The sequence below is a fragment of the Brassica napus genome, chromosome C1, assembly GCF_020379485.1.
Source record: "Brassica napus cultivar Da-Ae chromosome C1, Da-Ae, whole genome shotgun sequence".
Classification (NCBI taxonomy): domain Eukaryota; kingdom Viridiplantae; phylum Streptophyta; class Magnoliopsida; order Brassicales; family Brassicaceae; genus Brassica; species Brassica napus.
The window spans coordinates 6673242-6697489 of record NC_063444.1 but is presented as its reverse complement, the minus strand read 5'-3'; the positions used below and the strand labels follow the sequence as shown (position 1 = coordinate 6697489).

Sequence of the window (24248 nt, the reverse complement as noted above, 5' to 3'; positions counted from 1 at the left end):
GGATGAGATTGGTTCTATTGAGAAAAATAATACGTGGATACTTGTTGATCTTCCCTTAGGTGTGAAGCCAATCGGATTGAAGTGGGTTTTTAAAATAAAGAGGAACGCAGATGGTAGCATCAGTAAGTTTAAGGCACGGTTGGTCGCAAAGGGCTATGTACAAAGACACGGAGTTGATTATGATGAGGTGTTTGCGCTGGTTGCTCGGATTGAAACCATTCGACTTGTTATAGCAATAGCAGCCTCAAATGCTTGGGAGATACACCATCTCGACGTAAAAACTGCATTCCTCCATGGTGAGTTGAAAGAAGACGTATACGTCACGCAGCCTGAAGGGTTTTTGATCACGGGAAAGGAAAGAAAGGTATATAAACTTAAGAAGGCGTTGTATGGTTTAAGACAAGCACCTCGTGCTTGGAACGTAAAGCTTAATGGAATACTTCAAGAGCTTGGCTTTAAGAGATGTTCTAAAGAGCCATCTCTCTACCGAAAAGATAAGAAGAAGCATGTTCTGATCGTGGTTGTGTACGTCGATGATTTACTTGTTACGGGATCGTCATATCAAGACATTCTTGAGTTTAAAAAAGATATGTCAAAGAGATTTGAGATGAGCGATCTAGGGAAGCTAACCTATTACTTGGGCATTGAAGTTCATCAACATGAGACAGGAATCTCTTTGAGGCAAGATAGATATGCTGCTAAGATTCTCGAGGAAGCTGGAATGAGTTCTTGCAACTCGACGTCTGTTCCCATGGATATCAATGTGAAACTTTCAAAGGCAACACACGAGAGAGGCATCAACGAGCGTGATTACAGAAGAAGTATAGGTTGTCTTCGTTACTTGTTGCACACTCGTCCGGATCTTTCATACAGCGTTGGGATTCTCAGTAGATACATGCAGGAACCGAAGGAATCACATGGAGCAGCTTTAAAGCAAGTGCTTAGGTACTTACAAGGAACGTGCTCTCTCGGTCTTGTGTATTCTCGATCATTGAAGCGTGAGATAAAAGGCTATAGCGACAGCTCACATAATGTTGACGAAGATGACGGTAGAAGCACACATGGTCACGTATTCTACCTTGATGACAGTCCCATAACTTGGTGTTCACAAAAGCAGAAGATCGTTGCACTTTCGTCATGTGAAGCGGAGTTTATGGCGGCGACAGAAGCAGCCGAACAAGCCGTGTGGCTTCAAGAGTTGCTGAGTGAAGTTGTTGGTCGAAACATTGTTCAAGTAACCATTCGAGTTGACAAAAAATCAGCGATCGCATTGACTAAAAATCCAATCTTTCATGGACGCTCTAAACATATACATAGAAGGTTCCACTTCATACGTGAATGTGTTGAGAAGGATCAAATAGAAGTTGAGCATGTTCCGGGGAATGAACAGCGAGCTGGCATATTGACTAAGTCTCTTGGAAGACTTAAGTTTGGAGAGATGAGAAGTTTGATTGGAGTTCAAAATGTTGGAGAAAATGATTCAAAGCTTAAAGGGGAGAATGTTGGGATAAGCTTGGAATAGCTCGAAGATAAAACTACATATATAAAATAGGAAAGTCTATGATGATTAGGAGTTATCTTGTTATCCTATATTGAATGTGTTTAGGACTTTATATTTTATATATATGGAGATGTCAAGCTTGTGACATAACATAAGAGCTTTGGTGATTTGTGATCTTGTGAGTTTGATTTGATTGAATAAGAGAAGGACTTCTTATTAACTTGTGTTTCAACATAGTCTAAATTGTAACATATCTCCTCCGCTCCTCTCCCGCTGGATATTTTTTTTTTTTTTTTTTTTTTTGAAAAAGTCTCCCGCTGGATATTCTATCAAGCTTTAAACACAAGAGAAAGATTTAGATAAAGAGAAGCTAAAACCGAGTGTCTAAAAATCTGGTATAGCATATTGGTATATTAGAGAGAAAGCTTCTATATATGTTTATATCACAAGTTCGATCCCGTTCTTTTTTTCAAATTATTTTGTAGACGATATTAAGTACACGACTTGAATTTTTTTGTGTTTACGTAATAGTTTTGCGAGTTTGGCTAGTAGTACGATTCTGGTTTACCTAGGTTCTAAAACTGAACTTTTATCTGCCAAAACCTAGGTTGGACGCAATTACAACTCACAAAACGTATTCAAGTCCAATTGAATTCATTTTTAGTAATAACACGAATAGAATGAGAAGGGTTTGTATATTGCGTTTATTCTCTCAATTGCCAAACTAAATATGGACGATTAGTATCGGTTAAATGGTGTCTAGATTTAACTGAAAATAGTTCGTCGGTTGGTTTTAGGAATTATGAAGAAAAAAGTTATGTTTAACAATACTATCAAATATTTGTTTTTGTTTAGTTATAACATTTTTAGAATTTCAAAATTGTGTTGTATAAACAAAACAGTATAAAATATATATCTCGGCACCACTACATTTAGTAAAATTACCAAAATATATAGAAAATAGTTACAGTAACAAAAAGTTGATAAAATTAAAAAATCACCAAACCAATAACAGATGAAATCACTAAAAATATAACAATTCATAATAATACAATTTTAAAATTGTAGAAATAGGTTACGAATTTACATCCCTATAACAGTCAAATTTAATGACACGTATAAAACCAGTTATATTGGGGTTTTTACCTTTTTCTTTCATGTAGCGTTAGCTCATATTTCGAGTTAAAGTTTGAAAGCAACTCATTTGTCTTGATTAACCCCCCCCCCCCGAAGTTTAGATGTGCTTACAAATCTCCCAAAAAAGATTCATGGGGCCAGTTATTCTAACAAGCTCTAAATCTTTCTTCATCTACTCCTTTATAGTAAAAGATCCAGTGTGCTTCCTACCTTTTCGTTACAATCACTCTGTTTCCTGTTTGTACTTCTTCTTTTCACATTTTAGTGGAGTTTCTTTTTGTGTCCAAGTGCTGCGGGGTAGTTTATGATAGAAGTAAGGATATTAACGTGCGATTAGGACAGTATGTTGGATTGATAGATTAAAACTCATATAAGTATTTGTTAGTCGTATCTCTATCTTTGCGGCTTTGCGTATTTTACTACTGGTTAATTATATGTTCGTTACAATTATGTTTCCTGTATTTGATCACAGTTTTTCTTTAACAATAACTACCATCGAGAGATAGACTTCAACCGCAACAAAATTAAATTGATTGTTATATACATGAGAAACACTGATACGTAAATGCATTATAAGAAACTAGCATATACAAGTACAACTAATTTTGGCCTTCAATGTCTTACAAGTTTTACACGTGAAGCAGACAGCATGTTCTTTCACTCTTTGAGTGTGATTGGTTACTTTTGGAGTAAATGTGAGAAATAGAAAAGGTGGAAATGAGAAGAAATATAAAAATGAGAAAAGGAGGAAAAGTGAAATAAATGAGTTACGCTAATGAAACTGAGCGTAATAATGTGAGTATGTTTTTTGCTGTTTCGATAGTAAAGAAGAGTTGGGTTATCCCCTAGATTCACCAACCAATAGGATTTCATTACTTCAAATTCGATATTTTTTTAAAAAAGAAACAAAATATTGTCAAATTATATTAGTTTTTAAAATAAAAAGATAAAAAAATAGTAGTAATCCCTAAACCCTAAACCCTTGGGTAAATCCTAAACTCTTAGATAAATCCTAAACTCTAAATAAAAAACGCTAAAAACTAAAACACTCATGAGTTTAGGATTTTATGGTTTTACTGTTTAATGTTTTTGATTTTTGAGTTTATGATTTATCCAAGAGTTTAGGGTTTAGGATTTAGGGTTTAGGGATTAGAATTTAGAGTTTGGTGTTTTTTTTTTGACAGCAAACAATGCACATACTCATATTGACTCTAGAGTTTAGGGTTTAGGATTTAGGGTTTAATGTTTTGCTGACGACGTTAAAAATATTTTTTTTTGTAATTACTACTATTTTCTTATTTTTTTATTTTTATTTTTTTTATTTTAAAAACATAATATAACTTGACAATATTTTGTTTCTTTTTATAATAGATATCGAATATGAATTAACACAATACTATTGGTTGGTGAATCTAGAGAGGGTCACCCCAGGAGGGTGAACATATGGGGAAATCACTCCGCAACTCAGGTTTGCCTTAACTTGCTCTAGTGTCATTTGTTGTTTCTCTACATTTTGGGATGTTTCTCTTATCTTTTAGAGGTGAATCAGGTGCCAGACTTCTTGAATGCCAGAATCAATGGCCGCCCGGTGAAGGAGGTTATTACAGATCACAAATGGTTAGAAGAGGGATTCACTGAGAGTGTGCAGAAGGTAACATGGCGTTTCCTCTGATATTGTGATGTTATATGCAATGGGAGATAACACTATTGTGTTTGTTTTTGCAGAGAGGTGGCTTACTAAACTGAGCGTAATAATGTGAGGAGAAATTCTTGGGTTCACCCCTAGGGTTCACCATCCAATAGTGTTTGAATATTTGATATTTAATATCTTTTAAAAAATAAAATTAAATTAAATATCTAATTTAGATTATATTTTTAAAATAAAATAATAAAAATATATAAAAATAGTTACAAAAAATAAATAAATTAATATTGTTAAGTCTTCAGCAAAATACTAAACCGTATACCCTAAATCCTAAACCCTAAACGTTAAATCTTAAACTTTGGATAAACTCTAAACCGTTGGAAAATCTTAAACCTTAATAACACTAAACCCTAAATCCTAATCACTAAACCCTAAACTCTTAGGTAAACTCTGAACCCTTGGATAAATCATAAACTCTAAGGTTTAATTTTAAATATTTTTGATTTAAAGTTTATGATTTATCCAAGGGTTCAGGGTTTATCCAAGGGTTTAGGTTTTAGTGATTAAGGTTTAGGGTTTAATGTTATTAAGATTTAGATTTTAATGTATGATTTAGGGTTTAAAATTTTCCAATGGTTTACGGTTTATCCAAGATTTAAGGTTTATAATTTAGGGTTTGGAGTTTAGGATTTAGGGTATAAGATTTAGTATTTTGCTAACGGTTTAACAATATTTATTTATTTATTTTTTGTAACTATTTTATGTATTTTTATTGTTTTATTTTAAAAATATAATCTTATTTGGAAATTCAATTTTGTTTCCTTTTTTAAAAGATATCAAATATCAAATACTGAAACACTATTGGTTGGTGAATCTAGAGGTTTCTCTAATGTGAGTATGTTTTTTGCTGTTTCAATAGTAACCAGATTAAATAAAGAAGAGTTGGGTTCACCTCCTAGGTTCACCAACCAATAGGATTTTATTATATCAAATTCGATATCTTTTAGAAAAAAAAAACAAAATATTGTCAAATTATATTATGTTTTTAAAATAAAAAGATAAAAAAAATAGTAGTTACAGAAGAAAAAAAAATTTTGTCGGCAAAACACCAAACCCTAAATTCTAAATCCTAAATCCTAAACCCTAAACCCTTGGATAAATCATAAACTCTAAATCAAAAACATTAAACAGTAAAACCATAAAACCCTAAACTCATGAGTGTTTTAGTGTTTAGTGTTTTTTATTTAGAGTTTAGGATTTATCTAAGGGTTTAGGGTTTACCTTCTGTTCGGGAACGTGCTAGGCGCTAGTCGGGCGGTCGGGTTGGGCCTAGCGCCTAAAGAGAAAATCTGGGATTAATCGGAAATTATGCGGGGCGGAATTTTTAGATGGTTTACTATATTATAAAACATGTTAATCTTTAATTGTGTATAATATTAATACATTTTCATGTTTAAGATTGTATAAAACACACAAATAGAATATATAAACTTAATATAGTGTAATTTTCATCAAAATTATGAATATAAATGATATTTATAAAATTTTAGATCAAATAAACAAATAAAAATATTATTTAAAAAATAAAAAAATAAAAAATAAAAAAAAATAAAAAAATAGATTAGGCGGCTAGGCAGTCATTTAGGCGGTCTAGGCGGAAAAAATCGGATATCCGATTTTTTAAACCGATTTGGCATAAATCGGAGTGAAAGAGTGACGCGTAGGGCCTAGGCGGCTAGGCGGCCGATTTTTAGAACAGGGAGTTTACCCAAGGGTTTAGGGATTATGATTTAGGGATTAATGTTTTGCTGACGACGTTAAAAATATTTTTTTTTGTAATTATTACTATTTTCTTATTTATTTATTTTATATTTTTATTTTAAAAACATAATATAACTTGACAATATTTTGTTTTTTATAAAATATATCGAATATGAAATAACACAATACTATTGGTTGGTAAATCTAAAGGTTCACCTTAGAGGGTGAATCCATGGATAAGTAAATAAAGAATAAAGTATTTTACTTTATTGACAAAAACTCGGCGTAATATGGAGTAATAAATTTTCCACCTTTCCTTGTTGCGCTATAGATACCATACAATCAAAACCTTTAGTCCCCAGCGGAGTAAAATGGAGTAAATCCGTAGTAGATCATAAGTCAGAAGTATTCATAAAGATAAAAATAATCAATCGCTGATTCCTGGAAACAACCAATAAATTTGATTTTAAATTCTTTTTATAATTGTTTTAGTTTTCTCTGCGAAGACACGAATAAGTAGTAATACTTAAATCGATAATTCTTCTAACTTTGTCTTATGCATCGTCGGTCGGTAGCAACTCCAATAAAGTAACGATATGCATTTTAAACTCTTTAATCTTTTTATTTTCTTTTAGATTTTAATTAAAATTCCTTTCTCTTTATCTATATCGTTCCTCGTGCCGCACTAACCTGGACGATCGAATATTTTTGGATTACATATATGCATATCTTGTCTTATACGATTTTCTGAGTAAGTTTTATTAAATATGTGGGTGAAAAATTAAACAAATCAATGGATCGTCCCCAACATTATCTGTCGATGTATGGGCTAAGGGGACATGAATTATCAAAGGGTATTTCGGGAATCAAATCTTGGACTGTCCATCGTTGGCATAGGGCCAAAATTTAAATTGATGTCGTATGGTGTTTTTGATAAAATGGAGTTAATGCGTAGTAGAGCTGAATAAGAAACTTGAATGTTAACTTGCTGTAGAAATTATCTAATAAACAATATACCTATTTGTAAAAAGAAAATACACCTCGCTTTTACACTCAAATCTATATATGTAGTTTATTCCAAAAACAAAAACTAGATAGTAGATACTATTGTATCTGTTATTTTTGGTAACTTGGACTTTTAAATCCTTTTCGAATCCTAAATCTATATTATTAAAAGAGAAGTATCCATTTAAAAATGTTCTTACTTCATTAATTAAACTTTTTTTTTTATTGTCTTTTTCAATTGCATTTATGAAATATCCTAAAACGAATAAAATTGTCTAATTTATTACTTGTCTTTTCAGTTACATTAATGAAATATGCTTAAATGAATTTAAACTTCATATTTTATTGTTTGTCTTTTTCAATTATCTTAATGAAATATCTTTAAATAAATTTGGACATAATGTCATTTAATCAACCAAAAAAACTCATGAGTTATCCTTATGTACATAATTTTAATTAATAATGGAGATTTTTAAAAACGTGCATCATTAAAATGTTACCTAAAACATGCAACACTAATATATAACATGCATCAAAAAAACTAGAATTTGACTCACACAATTGTACGGATATTATTTTCAGTTGATTAAATTTAAAAATAATTATTTATTCAAAAAATATTTAAGAATGGCTATGTTTTTAAAAATTATATGGTATTATTTGCTCATAACTCATTTGTCATTTGATAAATTGTTAGAAAGAAAATTTTAGCATAATATAACTCAGTTGTCATTTGCTAAATTTATGGTTTTTATTTATATTTTTTCTTATTTAATTAAAATATTTTCATTTTATATTTGAAAGATAAATGAATTTTCTTTCAAACAATATTTTTGTAAATGTATTTTTTTAAAAATAATCAGTTAAAATTGTTATTATCATTGAATATCATTATTTTGACATAATTTGAGTTTTCGTTTACATCAAAACTTATCATATTTTAGGATAATTTTAATTTAAAATGTAATTTTCATATTTTTCAAACAAATTCTAAAAATATTTTTTAAATATTTTGTTATAATTGTTAAAAAATATTGAATTGCATTTCAAATAAAAAGGTAAAGATATTAAAAATATTCTAATTAAAATATGTAAAATTTAATATAGTTTTAGGAAATGGTCAAAATAAAAAAAAATACACTTAAAATAATCATGATTTTTGTTAACTGGGCGGATCATTTTTTATATGATATCGCACACCAAAGAAAAATTTCTGTTTTTAAAATTATCTAATTAACTCTATACTCATTTTTTTATATTTTTTATATGATATCACATATTCGTAAAAAAATAGATAGTTTAAGATGTAAAAAAAAAATTTACTTAATGAATATAATATGAACGTATATTAGAAATACATCATTTAATAAAATAAATAATTAAAAACTGAAAATTCCTATCCATCATGTTAGTTCTTATATTAAAATGAAAGGTTTTAAAAGTTTAGAGGAGTACAACCAGAGATACATGAGTACAACCAGAGATACATAACGACAAAGCGATAAAAGAAAAACATTATGATATGAAGAATGGTAAAAATGGCAAAAATGGCAAAAGAAAGAAAAGACCTGGTGAACTCCACTTGAAATCCTAGAGCAGATGTTCGGAAGAACACACTAAAAATGAACTTAAAACCAACGGCAATACTGACAGATCTACCGAGACACGACGACGGTAAGCAATGGTGAGTGGTCATCATGGGGAAGACCAGCGAGACAGAACGCAAGCTTTTGTGAGGCATAATGGAATTAGAAAAGAAGAGATAATAATGGGGAGTCAAGCCGGAGATCCAAAATCCAGAGAGGAGCAGACAACAACTACAGTTTACCATGCTAACTCGACTGGAAGAGTAGAGATACAAATCAGATATTTCAAAAAGAGTAGCATGTGAGCCAAAATAGAGATAACAATTGGAGAAGAACTTGATTGACAAATATCATAGGCGATGTTGGCAAGCTACGCCGTCGCCGACATCGAGAAACAAGAGTTATAGTCTTGCCTTGATAACTGCATCTCGGAGAGGAAACTGAATATTACTTAGTTGATAGTTGTACTTTTTAACTCCAGTTTGCGAAAAAATTGATTGTTGTGAACAAATGCGAATTAAGTTTGAAAAAAAAACTAAAATAATTGAGGTAAATACCCGTTTAGGATTTACATATTGATTATGTGAATGAATAAAATTACAATTCCCTAAACCCTTGTTTATAGAAGTCTCAAAACTTAATTTATTTTCGTGTTTAGAAAAATATCTTAATATGAAAAAAGTAAAAAACTTCTAAACTTAAAAAGCATAGTGGTACTGCAGGGGTTTTTGGTCCCTACACCTCTTAGATGTCAACTTTTAATAAAATTTATCTTTCATGAACAGTATATCCGGCCCAACAAATACTAACCTTTTTACTTGCACACAGAAATGAAAGATATTTCAGAATTAATATGTATGTTAAAGATCATCATTCCCCTAGAAACATGATAACAATATAAATACACGATTTTAATAAAAATTAGATTTTAACCCGCATGTCCGTGCAGATATTTTTCATTTTATAAATGTATTTGATATTATTAAAAATGTTTTAAATATATAATTTCAATTTTAGTATTATTTATTGTGTAACTCTATAATATTATTATTTATATTTCATATTCAGCACTATTAATATGTAGTGATTTGTTTAATATATTTTACTTTGTTACTAATTTTTATTACTTACTAATATATTTTCGAATTAGGTACAATAAAATAACAACCTGAAATAATCAAATAGAGATTCTCTTTCAAAATATTTTTTTCCTTAGTTTATACATTTTATATATAATACATTTTTAAATTTTATTTATTTAAAATATAGAATGAAATATGTTTAAGATAATCATTTACATGTTGTATTTAAAAAATGCTTTAACATATATAATTTTAGTAATTTACGGGATTTATAAGTACAACACTATTTTGTTTAAATAAAGCCCTAATATTTTAGTAAAGTTAATACATAGTAGCATCTATCATATTATTTTAGTAAATTTTATTAATACATGATATTTTTTGGATGTTATGATATTAAGTTTTCATTTTCTTAATTAATATTTCAAAAGATTAGATTGCTTTAATTTTTACAACATATATAGTTTGTTTTTTCGTGGTGCATTTCAAAAAGTTATTCTTTATTATCTATAATTATATCTTTTGTAAAATTTGAAATATCATCATTTTGAATTTGAATATTTATTTTCAAAATTTTATATTTTGTCAAGAAAACTTTAGAAAATTATACTACCTTTTTGAGTTTGGAAGATTACATGAATTTTGAATTTGTTTTTGTTACCACATTTATGTATTGTTTTATTAAAATATTTAAATTTTGTTAATATTTTCTAAATTTTCTCAACATATTTTGTTATAATTAAAATAAAAAAATAAAAATAAATTTACTATTAAAATTTTATTTATCAATAATATTTTTAATGAATTATTAAAATTTTATTGTTTTCTAATAACATATTTTTAAATAGTATATGAACTAAAGGTTATTATATACTATTATATTTTGTATATGCACATTTTTAACCAATATATTGTTGAGAGTAGGCATGAGCACTATTACTTGATACCCGGCTTATACTTGCTACTTGACTCGGCTCGGTTTGAAAAAACAAGTACTTGCTACAATCAAGTCGAGTAACAAGTAAACAGATTCTATTACTCATAAGTACAAGTCAAGTAACAAGTATATTTTTTTTTTTTTAGCTACTTGGCTTGTTACTTAGTATCTTTTACTTGTTCTTTTACTTGTTATATATTATTTATTTTATTAAATATTTGGTATCTAGTTTATTAGTTAATTAAAATTTGATATATTATATGTCTATCAAAACTAAATAGATGTTATTGGTTTATATATTTTGATTAACTTAGAAATCCATGTAGTATTTATGAATCCAAGTAAAATATGCAGTTTAAAAAAAAAAAATAGATTAGTATTTACAAATTCGGAGGTTTTCCCTCAGATTTGAGCTTTGTATTTTTAACAAAAAAATCTAAACAAATTCATTCAAATCCAGTATAACATCAAATTTATTAGTAAATCCGTACGATTGAATAACACTTGATTTGATATAGATTTTATGAATCATTAAACCAATAACACATGATTTTAATACATATTTAAAAATTATACAACCAATAACACTAGATTTAGTTCAGATTTTCAAATCTATTAAAATACAACAACCAATAAATCCACTAAAAGAATGTGTGTTTAAATATCAATACCCAACATTACTAAACTATTGGGCTAGTACTAACTGATTTAGCCAAACAGAAATCTGACGTTTATATACAGAGCCGTAAAAGTAAAACTCTGTGTTTTAACTTCAAGTAGTCAAGGAAAATAGGTTAAGTAATTGAAAAGATCAAGTATCAAATCAAGTCAAGTAAAAGATAAAATCAAGTAATAAACCAAGTCAAGTAATTTACAAGTATTAAAAATATTTGTGAATACTTGAAACAACGAATACTCGTTCAGAACAAGTCAAATACATGTAACAAATACAACTATACAAACAAAGTCGGGTAACAAGTACCTAAAAAATGCCGGGTACTTGACACGTGCCTAGGCCTAGTTGAGAATTTCAAAATAAATAAAAAGATAATATATAGTTGTAGATATTAAAGGTGACCCTATGTTAATAAATTTACTTTTGTATAAAATATTATATAGTTTACGAATTTTAAATGAAAATATGTTAATTTACTATTTAATGTAATTTTGTCATATTTAATTCATATAGCACTTCTATTTTTATATAATATAGAATATAATTATATAATTTATAAAAATAGTATATAATTTTTATTTTCCTGTTCTATATAAAATTTTAGTTGACATTTATTTATAATAATATCATATTACTATTTAAGAAATTAATTAATGTGTTATTTATAAAAATATTTAAATTTTTAAGTAAGATTTTGTTAGATTTTTTTCAATATATTTTGTTATAATTAAAGAATCAAATTTATAGTTGATTTTTATTAATGTAAATAATCAAATGTGGCATATTAACAAATTCTTCTATGACTTGTTAATAGTAGATAAAAATAGGATTTTAAATTAATAGAATGGATTTTCTATTTTATTCTATAATAGATTCCACTTGATTTAGTTTATACGGGTAGTCGACAAAAAAAATTAATAGAATAGATTATAGTCCGTATATGTATTTTTTATGTCAATGATTGTTTCTTCTCTTTTAGGAAAGAGGATTGCATTGTATTATGATATTTTCAATCATCTAATTCTGGATTCACAGACGAGATATATGGACCTCTATCATGAATTTTATGATTAGATAAAAAAAAAAATCAAGGTAATATTATGTTTCCAGTTTTTATTTTTCTAAGCTCCTGCATTTATCACGTAAACAAACTAAAATCTGTTATAAATCATATTGTGGATGTCTATAACCGGTCCGGTTCATAATCGGCCCAATGCTAGAGAGAGAGAGAGTCGACCGTGAGGAGAGAGAGAGAAAGAATCGAAATCTTGCATTTTCCTTATTAGATAATGATTTGTACTCTTTCCATATTTGTATTTCCTTTCTTTAGTCTTTCCATTATTTTATGACGGTGTAATTCCCTACATATAAATGGCTCCTTATGTTTATGAATACAGAAATATACATATTCTATTATCTTGTTTCACAACACGTTATCAGCACGATTACTCTAAAAACCTAAGCTAAACAAACCCTAGCCGGCGAATCGATAATCCCCTCGACGATAAACCCTAACCGTTGAGAACTCCCGATCACGAACCCTAAACCTAATACTCATCTTGTTTCCATTCGTGATCAGACGATCTCAGCTTCAGCTTGCGTTCCCGATACCAGCAAGGACAACTCGCGATACGTTCCAGCTCTAGACGACCTCAGCTTGTTCGCGTATCAATCTCAACGTTCAGCTCGCGATCCTCATCTCATTGGTGGTCCATTCAACCCTACTTAAGGTTAAGGTAAGCCTTAAACCCTAATCGAAACCCTAGGGTAATAGATCAAAACCCCAATGAGTAAATCGAAGCTCATAATCATAAGTTCGATTCCCTAAACCCCAATTGATCTAACGATCAAAATCGTTTCCTAATACCCTTAGCCGCATACATGCATAATGCATGCTATGCATGAAATCGATTAAAACCCTAAAGCTAATGCATAATCGATTTTATCCAAACCCTAATTAATCTTTGAGATCGAAATTGTATGTTTGGATATAGTATGCTAGCCTTGATTAATTAAAACCGTATTGAATTTGATCACATAGAAATCGATTGCTAGGATTGATAATCTCATTCTTGAATTTGGTTGTTTGAATTGATAAAACCGATTGAATGGTTTTCAAATTGAAGTCATATTGATTGTTTGATAACCCTAATGTCTTGAAATTAAAATCGAATACTATCTTGTTTGATTGAATAAAACCGAATGCTTGAATTGAAATAGAAATCGCTTGCTAGGTTAAATGATTTATGCATTCTCGTCTTGATAATGATCTGGCTAGTATTGATAGTTTTCATACAATCTCGAATGAACCCTAATTGATGCATTGCTCGACTGTTTGATTGCAATTACACATTGAACTCTTAGAAAACCGTTTGCTAAGATTTAAAACGAATGACCATTGTATTGATTGCATTGAAACCGTTTGCTAAGATTGTAGACGTGCACCTTGTTTGCATCATGCATGCATAATAGTACGAACTGATTGCATATAGAATCCGAATGCTAACATTGAACATGTATGCATCATATATGAATGACCTATTTGCATCATACCTAGAATCCGGATTGCTTGAGCATATTGATTGCATTCGCTTGAACACTTTTAAATCTAAATTATGAAATGTATGATTTCAGATGTCGAAAATCAACAATTTGGATTTTGCTGCCCTAAATCTCTCTGGAGATAATTACTTGCAATGGACACTTGATGCTAAGATCATCTTAAAATCCAAGGGACTTGGTGAATGTATCACCGAGGACAATAATTCAAGTGAGAAAGATAGATACAGTGCTATATTAATTATACGCCATCATCTTATTGAGAGTCTCAAAGATCAGTATTTGACTATTGAGAATCCTCTAGACCTTTGGACAGAGTTGAAAACGAGATAAGATCACCAGAGAACGGTGTTATTACCAAAGGCTATGTATGATTGGAGGAATCTCAAAATCCAGGACTTTAAGTCCGTGGACGAGTATAACTCGGCCCTGTTTAAAATAGTTTCAAAGTTGAAACTGTGTGGTGACTGGTGAGGATATAACGGATAAAGATATGCTTGAGAAAACCTTTTCCACCTTCCACACAAGTAATGTGTTGTTACAACAACAATACCGTGAGAAGGGCTTCTCTACTTATGCTAATATGATCTCTTGTCTCTTGCTCGCTGAGCAGAACAATGAACTGTTGATGAGAAACAGTGAATTGAGACCTCCTGGAACAACCCCACTACCTGAGGCACATGCGGCCGTAGAGCCTAAGAAAGAATCGAACCATGTCCAGAGTGATAGCCAACACGGCCGTGGTCGTGGAAAATGGCATGGACGTGGTGGTCGAGGCCGAAACTCGTTTTGTCGAGGCCGAGGCAACTCATATGGCCGTGGCTCCTATGGAGGCCGGGACATGGCCGAGGCCGTGGTACATCATTTAAGCCACAAAACTCGACCAAATCCGTTTTGTCATAGATGTGGTATGGATAATCATTGGGCTAAGACATGTAGGACTCCCAAACATCTCGTTGACCTCTACCAAGAGAGTTTGAAAGGGAAGAATCCTGAAGCTCATATGACTTATCAAGATGGTGAAGAAGATTTTAATCATGAACGAGACAATCTTATGGATTATGAAACTTCAGATTGTTTAAAAGATCAAAGTTGATTTCGGCCATCTATGTTCTTTGTGTTCTTTGCTTTGTGTTTTCTATGTTTTGATTGCTTTGAACTTGTTTTCTTATTTAAAGATTAATGAATGAAAGTTTTTGATATAAAAGTCTTGATTATGAGTTCACGTCCCAAGCGTTTAATGATTATTGTATGTCCATGGGGGTAAGTATGGAACACTCCGTGGCACATGTACATACACAGAACGGCTTGGCCGAATCATTCATAAAACAAATTCAGATGATAGACAGACCATTGCTTATGAGGTCTAAGCTTCCGGCCACAGCTTGGGGACACGCAGTCTTGCACACGGCCGAACTGATTCGTATAAGACCGTCTAGTGAACATAGATATTCCCCATTACAATTGCCTACGGGTCATGAGCCAGACATATCCCATCTTAAGACATTTGGCTGTGCCGTCTATGTGCCAATTGCACCACCACAAAGAACAAAGATGGGACCTTAGAGGAGGATGGGGATATATGTTGGACATAATTCTCCCACGATTATTAAATACCTTGAGCCAACTACGGGTGATTTATTTAAGGCCAGGTATGCGGATTGTCACTTTGATGAATCTGAATATCCAACATTAGGGGGAGAGAATAGTAAGCTGGTAAAAGAAATTATATGGAATCAAACTTCCTTATCTTGGCAAGATCCCCAGACTCAGGAATGTGATTTAGAAGTCCAAAAGATAATACATTTACAAAAGCTAGTTAATCAATTGCCAGATTCCTTTGCTGATCCGAAAAGAGTGACAAAGTCATATATACCAGCTGCTAATGCACCAATTCAAATTGATGTTCAGGAGGGACACAACCAAGTTGCTACAGAGTCTAGACAACTTTTGAAAGATGGTAGACCAATAGGTTCCAAAGATAAGAACCCTCGGAAAACTAAGAAAGGTGCAGAGAATGAAACCGAGGTTGTTAAAACCCTAGACACGACCGTGGCCGAACCGAAATCCCGAGTCGTAGCCGCGGCCGATCCCAAAACCCTAATAGCGATCGCGGCCGATCATAAAACCTTAGATGCGGCCGGACCTGATGTACCTAATACTGATGCTTGGGACGCCAAGCTTCAAGGTACTGAAGACCCTGATAATAATGAGATCTCAATAAATTATGTCTTGTCTGGGATACAATGGAACAGAAAGAATGTCGACATTGATGATATATTTGCATGCAATGTAGCACTTGAAATCATGGATGATAATGAGGATCATGAACCCACGTCTATCTTAGAGTGCACTCAACGATCAAATTGGATCAAATGGAAAGAAGGTATAAACGTGGAGTTAAACTCTTTAAAGAAAAGAGATGTATTTGGACCAATAGTCCGAACACCATATGATGTTAAACCAGTCGCCTATAAGTGGGTCTTTGTGAGAAAGAGAAACGAACATGGTAATGTCGTTAGATATAAAGCACGGCTTGTTGAACAAGGATTCTCACAGAGACCAGGAATAGATTATGAGGAGACATACTCCCCTGTGGTGGATGCTACTACTTTTAGATTCCTAATAAGTCTGGCTATAAGAGAGAAATTAGACTTGCGGTTAATGGATGTTGTAACTGCATACTTATATGGGCCACTGGATAATGAGATATATATGAGAGTACCAGAGGGTATAGAATTGAAAAACAAATCGAGTACTCGAGAACAACACTGTATAAAGTTGAATAAGTCACTTTATGGATTGAAACAATCAGGCCGAATGTGGTACAATAGACTAAGTGAATACTTAGAGAGAGAAGGATACCAGAATGATCCGATCAGCCCTTGTATCTTTATAAAGAAATTCGGCCATGGCTTTGTGATTATAGCAGTGTATGTTGATGATTTGAATATCCAAGGAACCTTTGGAGAAATCTCCCAAACAGTTGAATATCTTAAGAAAGAATTCAAGATGAAAGATCTTGAAAAAACAAAGTTATGTTTGGGATTACAGCTTGAGTACATTAATGATGGAATCCTTGTGCATCAAATGACATATACAGAAAAAGTACTCAAGAGATTTAATATGGCCGAGTCTCACCCATTATCTAGCCCCATAGTCGTGAGGTCCCTCGGCCTGGACACTGATCCGTTCCGTCCTAAGATGAACGATGAAGATGTCCTTGGTCCCGAAGTGCCATATCTCAGTGCCATAGGAGCTTTGATGTATCTGGCTAGTCACACGACCAAATATATGTTTTGCCGTGAATCTATTGTCTAGATTTAGCTCTTGCCCAACCCAAAGGCACTGGAATAGGATTAAACATGTTCTTCGTTACCTGCAAGGAACGAAAGACTTGGGTTTATTTTATACTAACCAAAACAAAGAAGGTTTAGTTGATTTTGCTGATGCAGGTTATCTTTCGGATCCACACAATGCTCGATCACAGACATGCTATGTTTTCACACATGGTGGAACGGCCATATCATGGCGTTCCATGAAGCAGACGATCGCGGCCACATCTTCAAACCATTCGGAGATCTTAGCCGTTCATGAGGCCAGCCGCGAGTTGTTCAGAACAGGGGGAGTAATACGTGTTGTACTCTTTTTCCTTCACCATGGTTTTGTCCCACTGGGTTTTCCTGGTAAAGTTTTAATGAGGCAACATCTAAAGCGTATTACAATCCCTGTATGGTTATGGCATCCAAGGGAGAGTGTTATAAATCATATTGTGGATCCTTAACCGGCCCGGTTCATAACCGGCCCAATGCTAGAGAGAGAGAGAGAGTCGACCGTGAGGAGAGAGAGAGAGAAAGAATCAGCATCTTGCATTTTCTTTATTAGATTATGATTTGTACTCTTTCCATATTTGTATTTTCTTTCTTTAGTCTTTCCATTATTCTATGACGGTGTAATTTTCTATATATAAATGGTTTCTTATATTTATGAATACAGAAATATACTGATTCTATTCTCATGTTTCACAACAAAATCAACTTCACTCCAAACAATAGAAAATAAATATTTCCAAGTTTTATAAGAATCAATAAATTCTTAGGCCCAGCCACAATACGGTAAAGCAAGAAATGTTCGGTATAATTCCAAACTCTAACTTCAGAGAAGTAACAATTGAAAGAAAAACAAATAAACAAGTAAAGACGAGACTTATTCTCTCCATCTTTTTATTTTGTCCAAAAAAAAATTCTCTCCATCTTTTTGAATTCCTAATAGCTTTTTCCCATTTATATTGTACCATTTTATCGACAACTAAATAAGTAGCTAAGTGCGGGTTTTTATATAAATATCAGCATTTGATACATTTTATTTTTCATTCTCATGAATAATTATTTAAAAAATAACAATAATAACACGCACATATTTCAGTTTCAAACCTAAGTGTCATTTTCACATGTAAATCTGAACACAAATAATGGAATATTTTCATACATTATTGTTATACCCTCATTAAATATTGATATGTGATAGATGATATATACATTGTAACAAAGTATGCCACTAAAATTAATATTTTCCTGTATATACGAAGAAAAAATAGAATGAAAATTCATGTTTCACCCAACTTCTTTATTAGACTCTCACAGTGTCATTTTCTCAAAGGGAACAGAGACGAAAGAGACTTATCATTCTCCTCATACCTTTTGCCACCTCTATCTCTCTCTATTTCTCTCTCTAAGCCTTTGCAACTGATTTTCTCCTCTCACCAAGAACAAACATTCATTAAGGAAGAAAAAATAACTTTCTGAATTAAATAAGATTACACCCACCTCCCCTTTCCCCAAATTCATCAATATTATCTCTGATTCATTCCCAATTCTCTCTTGTTATGGAGCTTTTCCCTTCACAACCTGACTTGTACTTGAAGATAAACAGAAGAAGAGAAGAACAAGAAGAAGAAGATTATAAGGAACAAGAAGAAGTCCAAAGGAGATTACTCTTTGGTAGTAAAGCCTCAGATTCAGACAGAAAGGCTTCTGATCATCTCATCCACACCCTCCAATTCACATCAAACAATGAACCCACCAAGATTGATCATAATCAAGAACGCATGGAATCTCTAGATCAAGATTTGAGATCGAATTTTATGGTGAGACCAATAAGAGGAATCCCTCTTCACCAAAATCAAATCCTTGACCACTACTACTATTCTCCCACTCCTCCTTTCTTCTTCAGTGAAGTCAACGGTCAACACGCAAACCCTAGTTATAGTTATAATCTTCACCACCGTCATCATCGTCAAGCTCAGCCGCAGGCGCAAAGATTAACGGCAAAACGAGGAGTAAGGGCTCCGAGGATGCGGTGGACGACGACCCTCCATGCCCATTTCGTTCATGCTGTTCAATTATTGGGTGGTCATGAAAGTATTGTCCTTTTTTTACTATTTCCTGTTCTTTTTTCCTTTTTAGTGAATACTATATATCTCTCTCCTTTTTATCTAATTATTGTATGGGATCTCAATATATGATTATATTTTTATGGATTTTGTGCTTTTGAATAATATCCAGGAGCCACTCCAAAATCAGTACTTGAGTTGATGGATGTTCAAGATCTCACATTGGCTCATGTTAAATCTCATCTACAGGTAATTTTATCCATTAGTTCCTAGCTTATACAATGTATACTAGTTAGTCTAATTTAATTAGTTAAACCTTTAAAATGTGTAGATAGAACAACAATCTACCACATGATTTCGTTGTATTGTATTTGTATGTGCAAATGAACCGAACCCACTGCACTATTAATGAATTGACTAAACATTTTCTGTGATAAATCGTTTGGTCTCTACCATAGAGAAAATATATAGCAGGTGAAACAATTAAAACTAACAACAACAAAACATAGGAAAAGGAATCAAAACCTAGATATAGCCGAGAGACCAAGAGTGAGTCCTTTCATATGTTTTTTTTTGGAGAAAGGGGGTCCTTTCATATGTTACATTGTTAGTAAGAGATGTTGAAGAAAAAGTAAAGTACAAAGAAGGCATAATTCGTCAATGATGATATATATGTCTTTCTCAAGATTCATATATGTACACATATATGTATATGCATATGACTATTCAGTGATAATATATAAATTACTTTTCTGCATATTTTGACTATGGTTAGAAAAAGACACGTAGACCCATGCACATACCCCATCTCTGTGTATGGCTGCACATTTTCATGAATCGTAAATGCTTTCTTATTTACTCTGCTCTCTTTTTTCTTACTTTATTCATCTCTGTGTGCGTGCATACACACACATATATAGAGAGAGAAGTATACACACACGTGAATAGAATAAGTTACATACATGCGCGCATAGTATATGTATTGATCGACATAACCTTTTTTTTTTGTCACAAGATCGACATAACTTATTCTTATAACTATCATTAATATATATTAGTAGGCTTGTAATCAAATATAATGTTTCAGATGTATCGGACCATCAAATCTACTGAGAAGCCTACAACATCATCAGGTTATTTGATTAATTATGTTTTGATTTTAAATTAATTTCTCTCTTAAACATTATTAAATATATGATAAGTGTGTGTGTGTGTGTGTGTGTGTGTGTGTATAAATGTAGATATAGGGCAATCAGATACTTGCGAGAATGAATTAAAAGTAAACAGGGAGAGACAAGCCAGAGATCTCCAAGGTCTGTGGAGTAACTCCTCAAGGTATGTTATGTATCTGTCTTAATATTATTCAATTATATTCGTTTTATTTTATGGTGTTATTTTGTTTTCGTCGGACAGATCGCTACAACTATTAAGCTATTTTCTATATTTGCATCATATGAGAAATGTAACATATATTTTGTTTTGTTAGTTTAGTCCAAAATATTTAACATTATTCCTTCTTTACAAATGTAATAAAACTGTGATGTCTGTCTGTATAACAGTGAAGCTCGGTTCCACTTAAAGGCAAAAGCATCAGGTCTAGACATGTCATCCAATAAGGTATCAAACATTCAAAACTTAAACAAAAGAGCATTGAAATGAAATGGGACTGCAAAATTCGAGGGTGAAAAGGAAAAAAAAAAAGTTAGTATAAAGAACTTTTAATTTACCTTTTGTCTTTCATTTAGGCAATTAAAAAGTGTACTTTTATGTCTCAAAAGAAGAGAAAAGAAAGACTTTGGGGAGATATATACTTTGCTTTTATAAAAAGATCTTAAAATCTTCAAAAATAATTTGATATGGCCAAGCACAAATCAGGAGGGGGGGGGGGGGGGGGGGGGTTGTAAATTTGCAAATGTATATAAGATTTTATTATATGATCTCTTATCATATTTTTGTTTGATTAAATTTTTTTATCAGAATGTGGATCAAAGATGTCCAAGCTACGAACGATTGTCGTCGGATTCGTCAAGTCTCACAGGGACAAGACCAGAGATTGAAACTCCCAATCTCGAGTTCACTTTAGCTATACCAAACCTTCCTCCCTAGTTTACTATATATACAATAAAAACAAAAAAAAACTGTTAAAATATACAAATTTAAACTTTAAAGTTATGCCTGCGTTATGAAAAAAATATGAAATGATGTTTGCTTCTCCGACTAGATATTTGTTCTTTTTTTCCTGTAAACTTGAGAAGCCTTTTTGTTTACGGGGTCGTTAATTTGAGATGCTTATATAGATATGCAGACTTCTTCTTCTTCTTTTTGTCGGCATTGGCAGTTTTCGTGTGCCAAAAAATATGGAATAATAAGAGAAAATATGGAATAAAATTATTTGGTCATCATTACAGCGATGCAAAGCTTCGACTGCTTCACGTGTCTAGATCGGTCTGCTTTATTACTGAACACATGGTTGTCTGACAAGTGTCAGATGGTTTGGACGTTGACGCACCAAAGACTTTTACATATATTCGATATTATGTAAAGACAAAGAAAGAGAATAAAATCCATCCACAACTCCAAATGCTAATAACCTGATAATCAGAGGGATTTTGGCAAACAGAATAGCTTAAATAAACGAATAATATGTTACCAATGAAGGGATGATATACACATCAATATACATTCTTAATTATTTACGAAAACTTTATTAGACGAAAAATAATATTTTAGATAAATAAAGTGAAAGACCATTCGTTGAACAAAAGTTTGATAGTTCTTTCGCCAGAAGGAAATTAATTAGAAAACTTGATCAGACCTAAAGAAGGCCTCTACATATAAAGTCATAAGTTGACTTGTTTTTTTTTTTTTTTGGTCGAAGACTTGTTTAAAATACCTGTGTAAACCTGACCTGATTTCTAACGGGTTAAGCTTGGCCCAGCAATAGTTTGAAGGGACACTCGTTGTCTCTTGTAGTCGTGTTAAAAAAAGGCTCCAACCCGTGAAGCCATTTGAAAGATATATGGCGAGGTAAGTCAAGAAACTTGAATTTTTATATTCCTCCGCAAAGTAATAACTAAGAAATTTCAATTAACATACAAAAATTCATAGTCCAAAACAAAACATATATATCATTACACTATGGGAACTGTTACGTTAACTTATATATACATTATTCAAAACAAAACAAAAACTGAACTCAATTTTACTCTTAACGTTAGTTATACGTTAGGTCAGTGGCAGAGGGAGGGAGGTAGAGAGGAAGGGGGGGCAGTTTCCCCTTATAAAATATTGATTCTTTGTGCATTTTCATTGATTATTCAAAATTTATATGGTTTAGATGGTAAAATTTCTACTATTGCCCCTTATAAATTAAGTTCAAAACTTATATTGTCCCCGGTAAAACTTTTGTCTGGCTCCGCCACTGAACCGTTAGGTTTGTTTAAGTTATCACATCTGCGTCTCACCTCTCCATCTTTGTCGCCTTTAACACCGACCATGCCTAGTTTCTCCATGGCACGTGCAAAATCCTCGAAAAAAACCGTCTGGTCATTCGCATACAACTCCACGAACGGTCTCGTACTATTATCTTTAAACAAGATGTGGTCGGAAGCTAACAGTCCCATCCCTTTTTCCAAGTTCTTGTAATACATATTATCGAATTTGTCTGGCGTCACCGGATCAAGAAAAGAGCCCCTCGTTTCATTCACTGTGTAATCCTTGCATAGAGTTTTAAGAACTTCAGCATATCGTGCTTCGATATCTGGATCAGGCTGTGGCCCAATGACCCGGCTGATGAAATCTTTGCAATGAGAAATTCCGATAGTGTGTGCGCCGCTTAGTGCAACCATCTCCTTTAGAGTGAAACCCTTCTTTTGAAATAACGACATCATGTCGTGGACCGTGTGGTTTGGTAATGGTAAGTTTTCTCCAACTTTATAAGCTTTCGACTCAAACCCATCTTTACGACCTAACTTGACTTCGTAGGAAGGCCCACCAATCATTGTGACAACGTCATGCGTGGACTGAGCCAAGATGTCTGCGCAAGACACAACACCGGGACAAGACTCTTCAAGAGCTGCTTTGATGCGAGTCACGATATCAAACGTCTCTTCCGTAAGAGAATGGTTGAGTTCATCATCGCGTTCAGATTTGTTTAAAGCATTTTTAGCGATTAGTACGGACGCGTCACATCCTTCTAAGAAACAATCGTGGAAAAAGAGACGGAGTATTCCAGCAGCTGTTCTCCCCTGCGGGCCTTGCGTGGTCGTAACGGTTTCACGAACAATTTTACTGAAATCAGGACACGTTTCTTGGTAATAGGCTTTGGTTAAACTTGTCACCGGTGCTGATAATATGGAGGGGACAAAGACTAGGACGAGGAAGATAACGGGAGGAAACGATGACATTGTGAATAACGTGAGACGAATATCGATTTACGATTACGATACTTTCGTCGAATATTAAAATAGAATTTATATTAAGAGATATCTACAAGGTAGACTCTCTATTTGACTGTTATCGAGGAAAAGTAGAAGCGTGTTCGTGTGGTTGGACTTTCCTTTTTCTTTCTACTTTCTATATTTGTATTCGCTCTATATATAGTATATTATATTGTAATTATAGCAACCTTATTGGTAGAACTCAAATGAAGATTTTTTACCGATGAAAATGCACGCCAGACTGCGCTATTTCAAACAACAAAGTGTCAAATTTGTAATCTTTTTAAAAACTGTGTTGAAAAACTTTAATAAAAAATTGTAATATATACTATATAAAAATTGAAGTTATAAATCATTCAGGGCGTCCACGTAGGATGTTAAACGACCAATCATAATACGAAAAATCAGATTTTTAATTTATTATCGAAAATATCAATGTTTCCAAAAGTCATTTATTTCATAACAAAATAAAAATCAATATCAAATAAGGTAATTTTACAAAATATAAATACTATATTAAGTTAACAT

General features: G+C 32.3%; 2 protein-coding genes across 2 annotated transcripts; one reads left to right on the top strand and one right to left on the bottom strand.

Moving 5' to 3' along the window:
* The first annotated feature begins 18515 nt into the window (after positions 1-18515).
* Positions 18516-21599, top strand: LOC106427214 (probable transcription factor KAN3). Its single transcript, XM_048745450.1, has 6 exons — positions 18516-19309; positions 19454-19530; positions 20369-20414; positions 20523-20616; positions 20841-20898; positions 21259-21599. The coding sequence occupies exons 1-6, from the start codon at positions 18775-18777 to the stop codon at positions 21385-21387; spliced, it is 939 nt and encodes a 312-aa protein (XP_048601407.1). The 5' UTR covers positions 18516-18774; the 3' UTR covers positions 21388-21599.
* A 723-nt stretch (positions 21600-22322) lies between these two features.
* Positions 22323-23793, bottom strand: LOC106427253 (peroxidase 41-like). Its single transcript, XM_013867982.3, has one exon. The coding sequence runs from the start codon at positions 23685-23687 to the stop codon at positions 22644-22646; it is 1044 nt and encodes a 347-aa protein (XP_013723436.2). The 5' UTR covers positions 23688-23793; the 3' UTR covers positions 22323-22643.
* Positions 23794-24248: the final 455 nt, after the last annotated feature.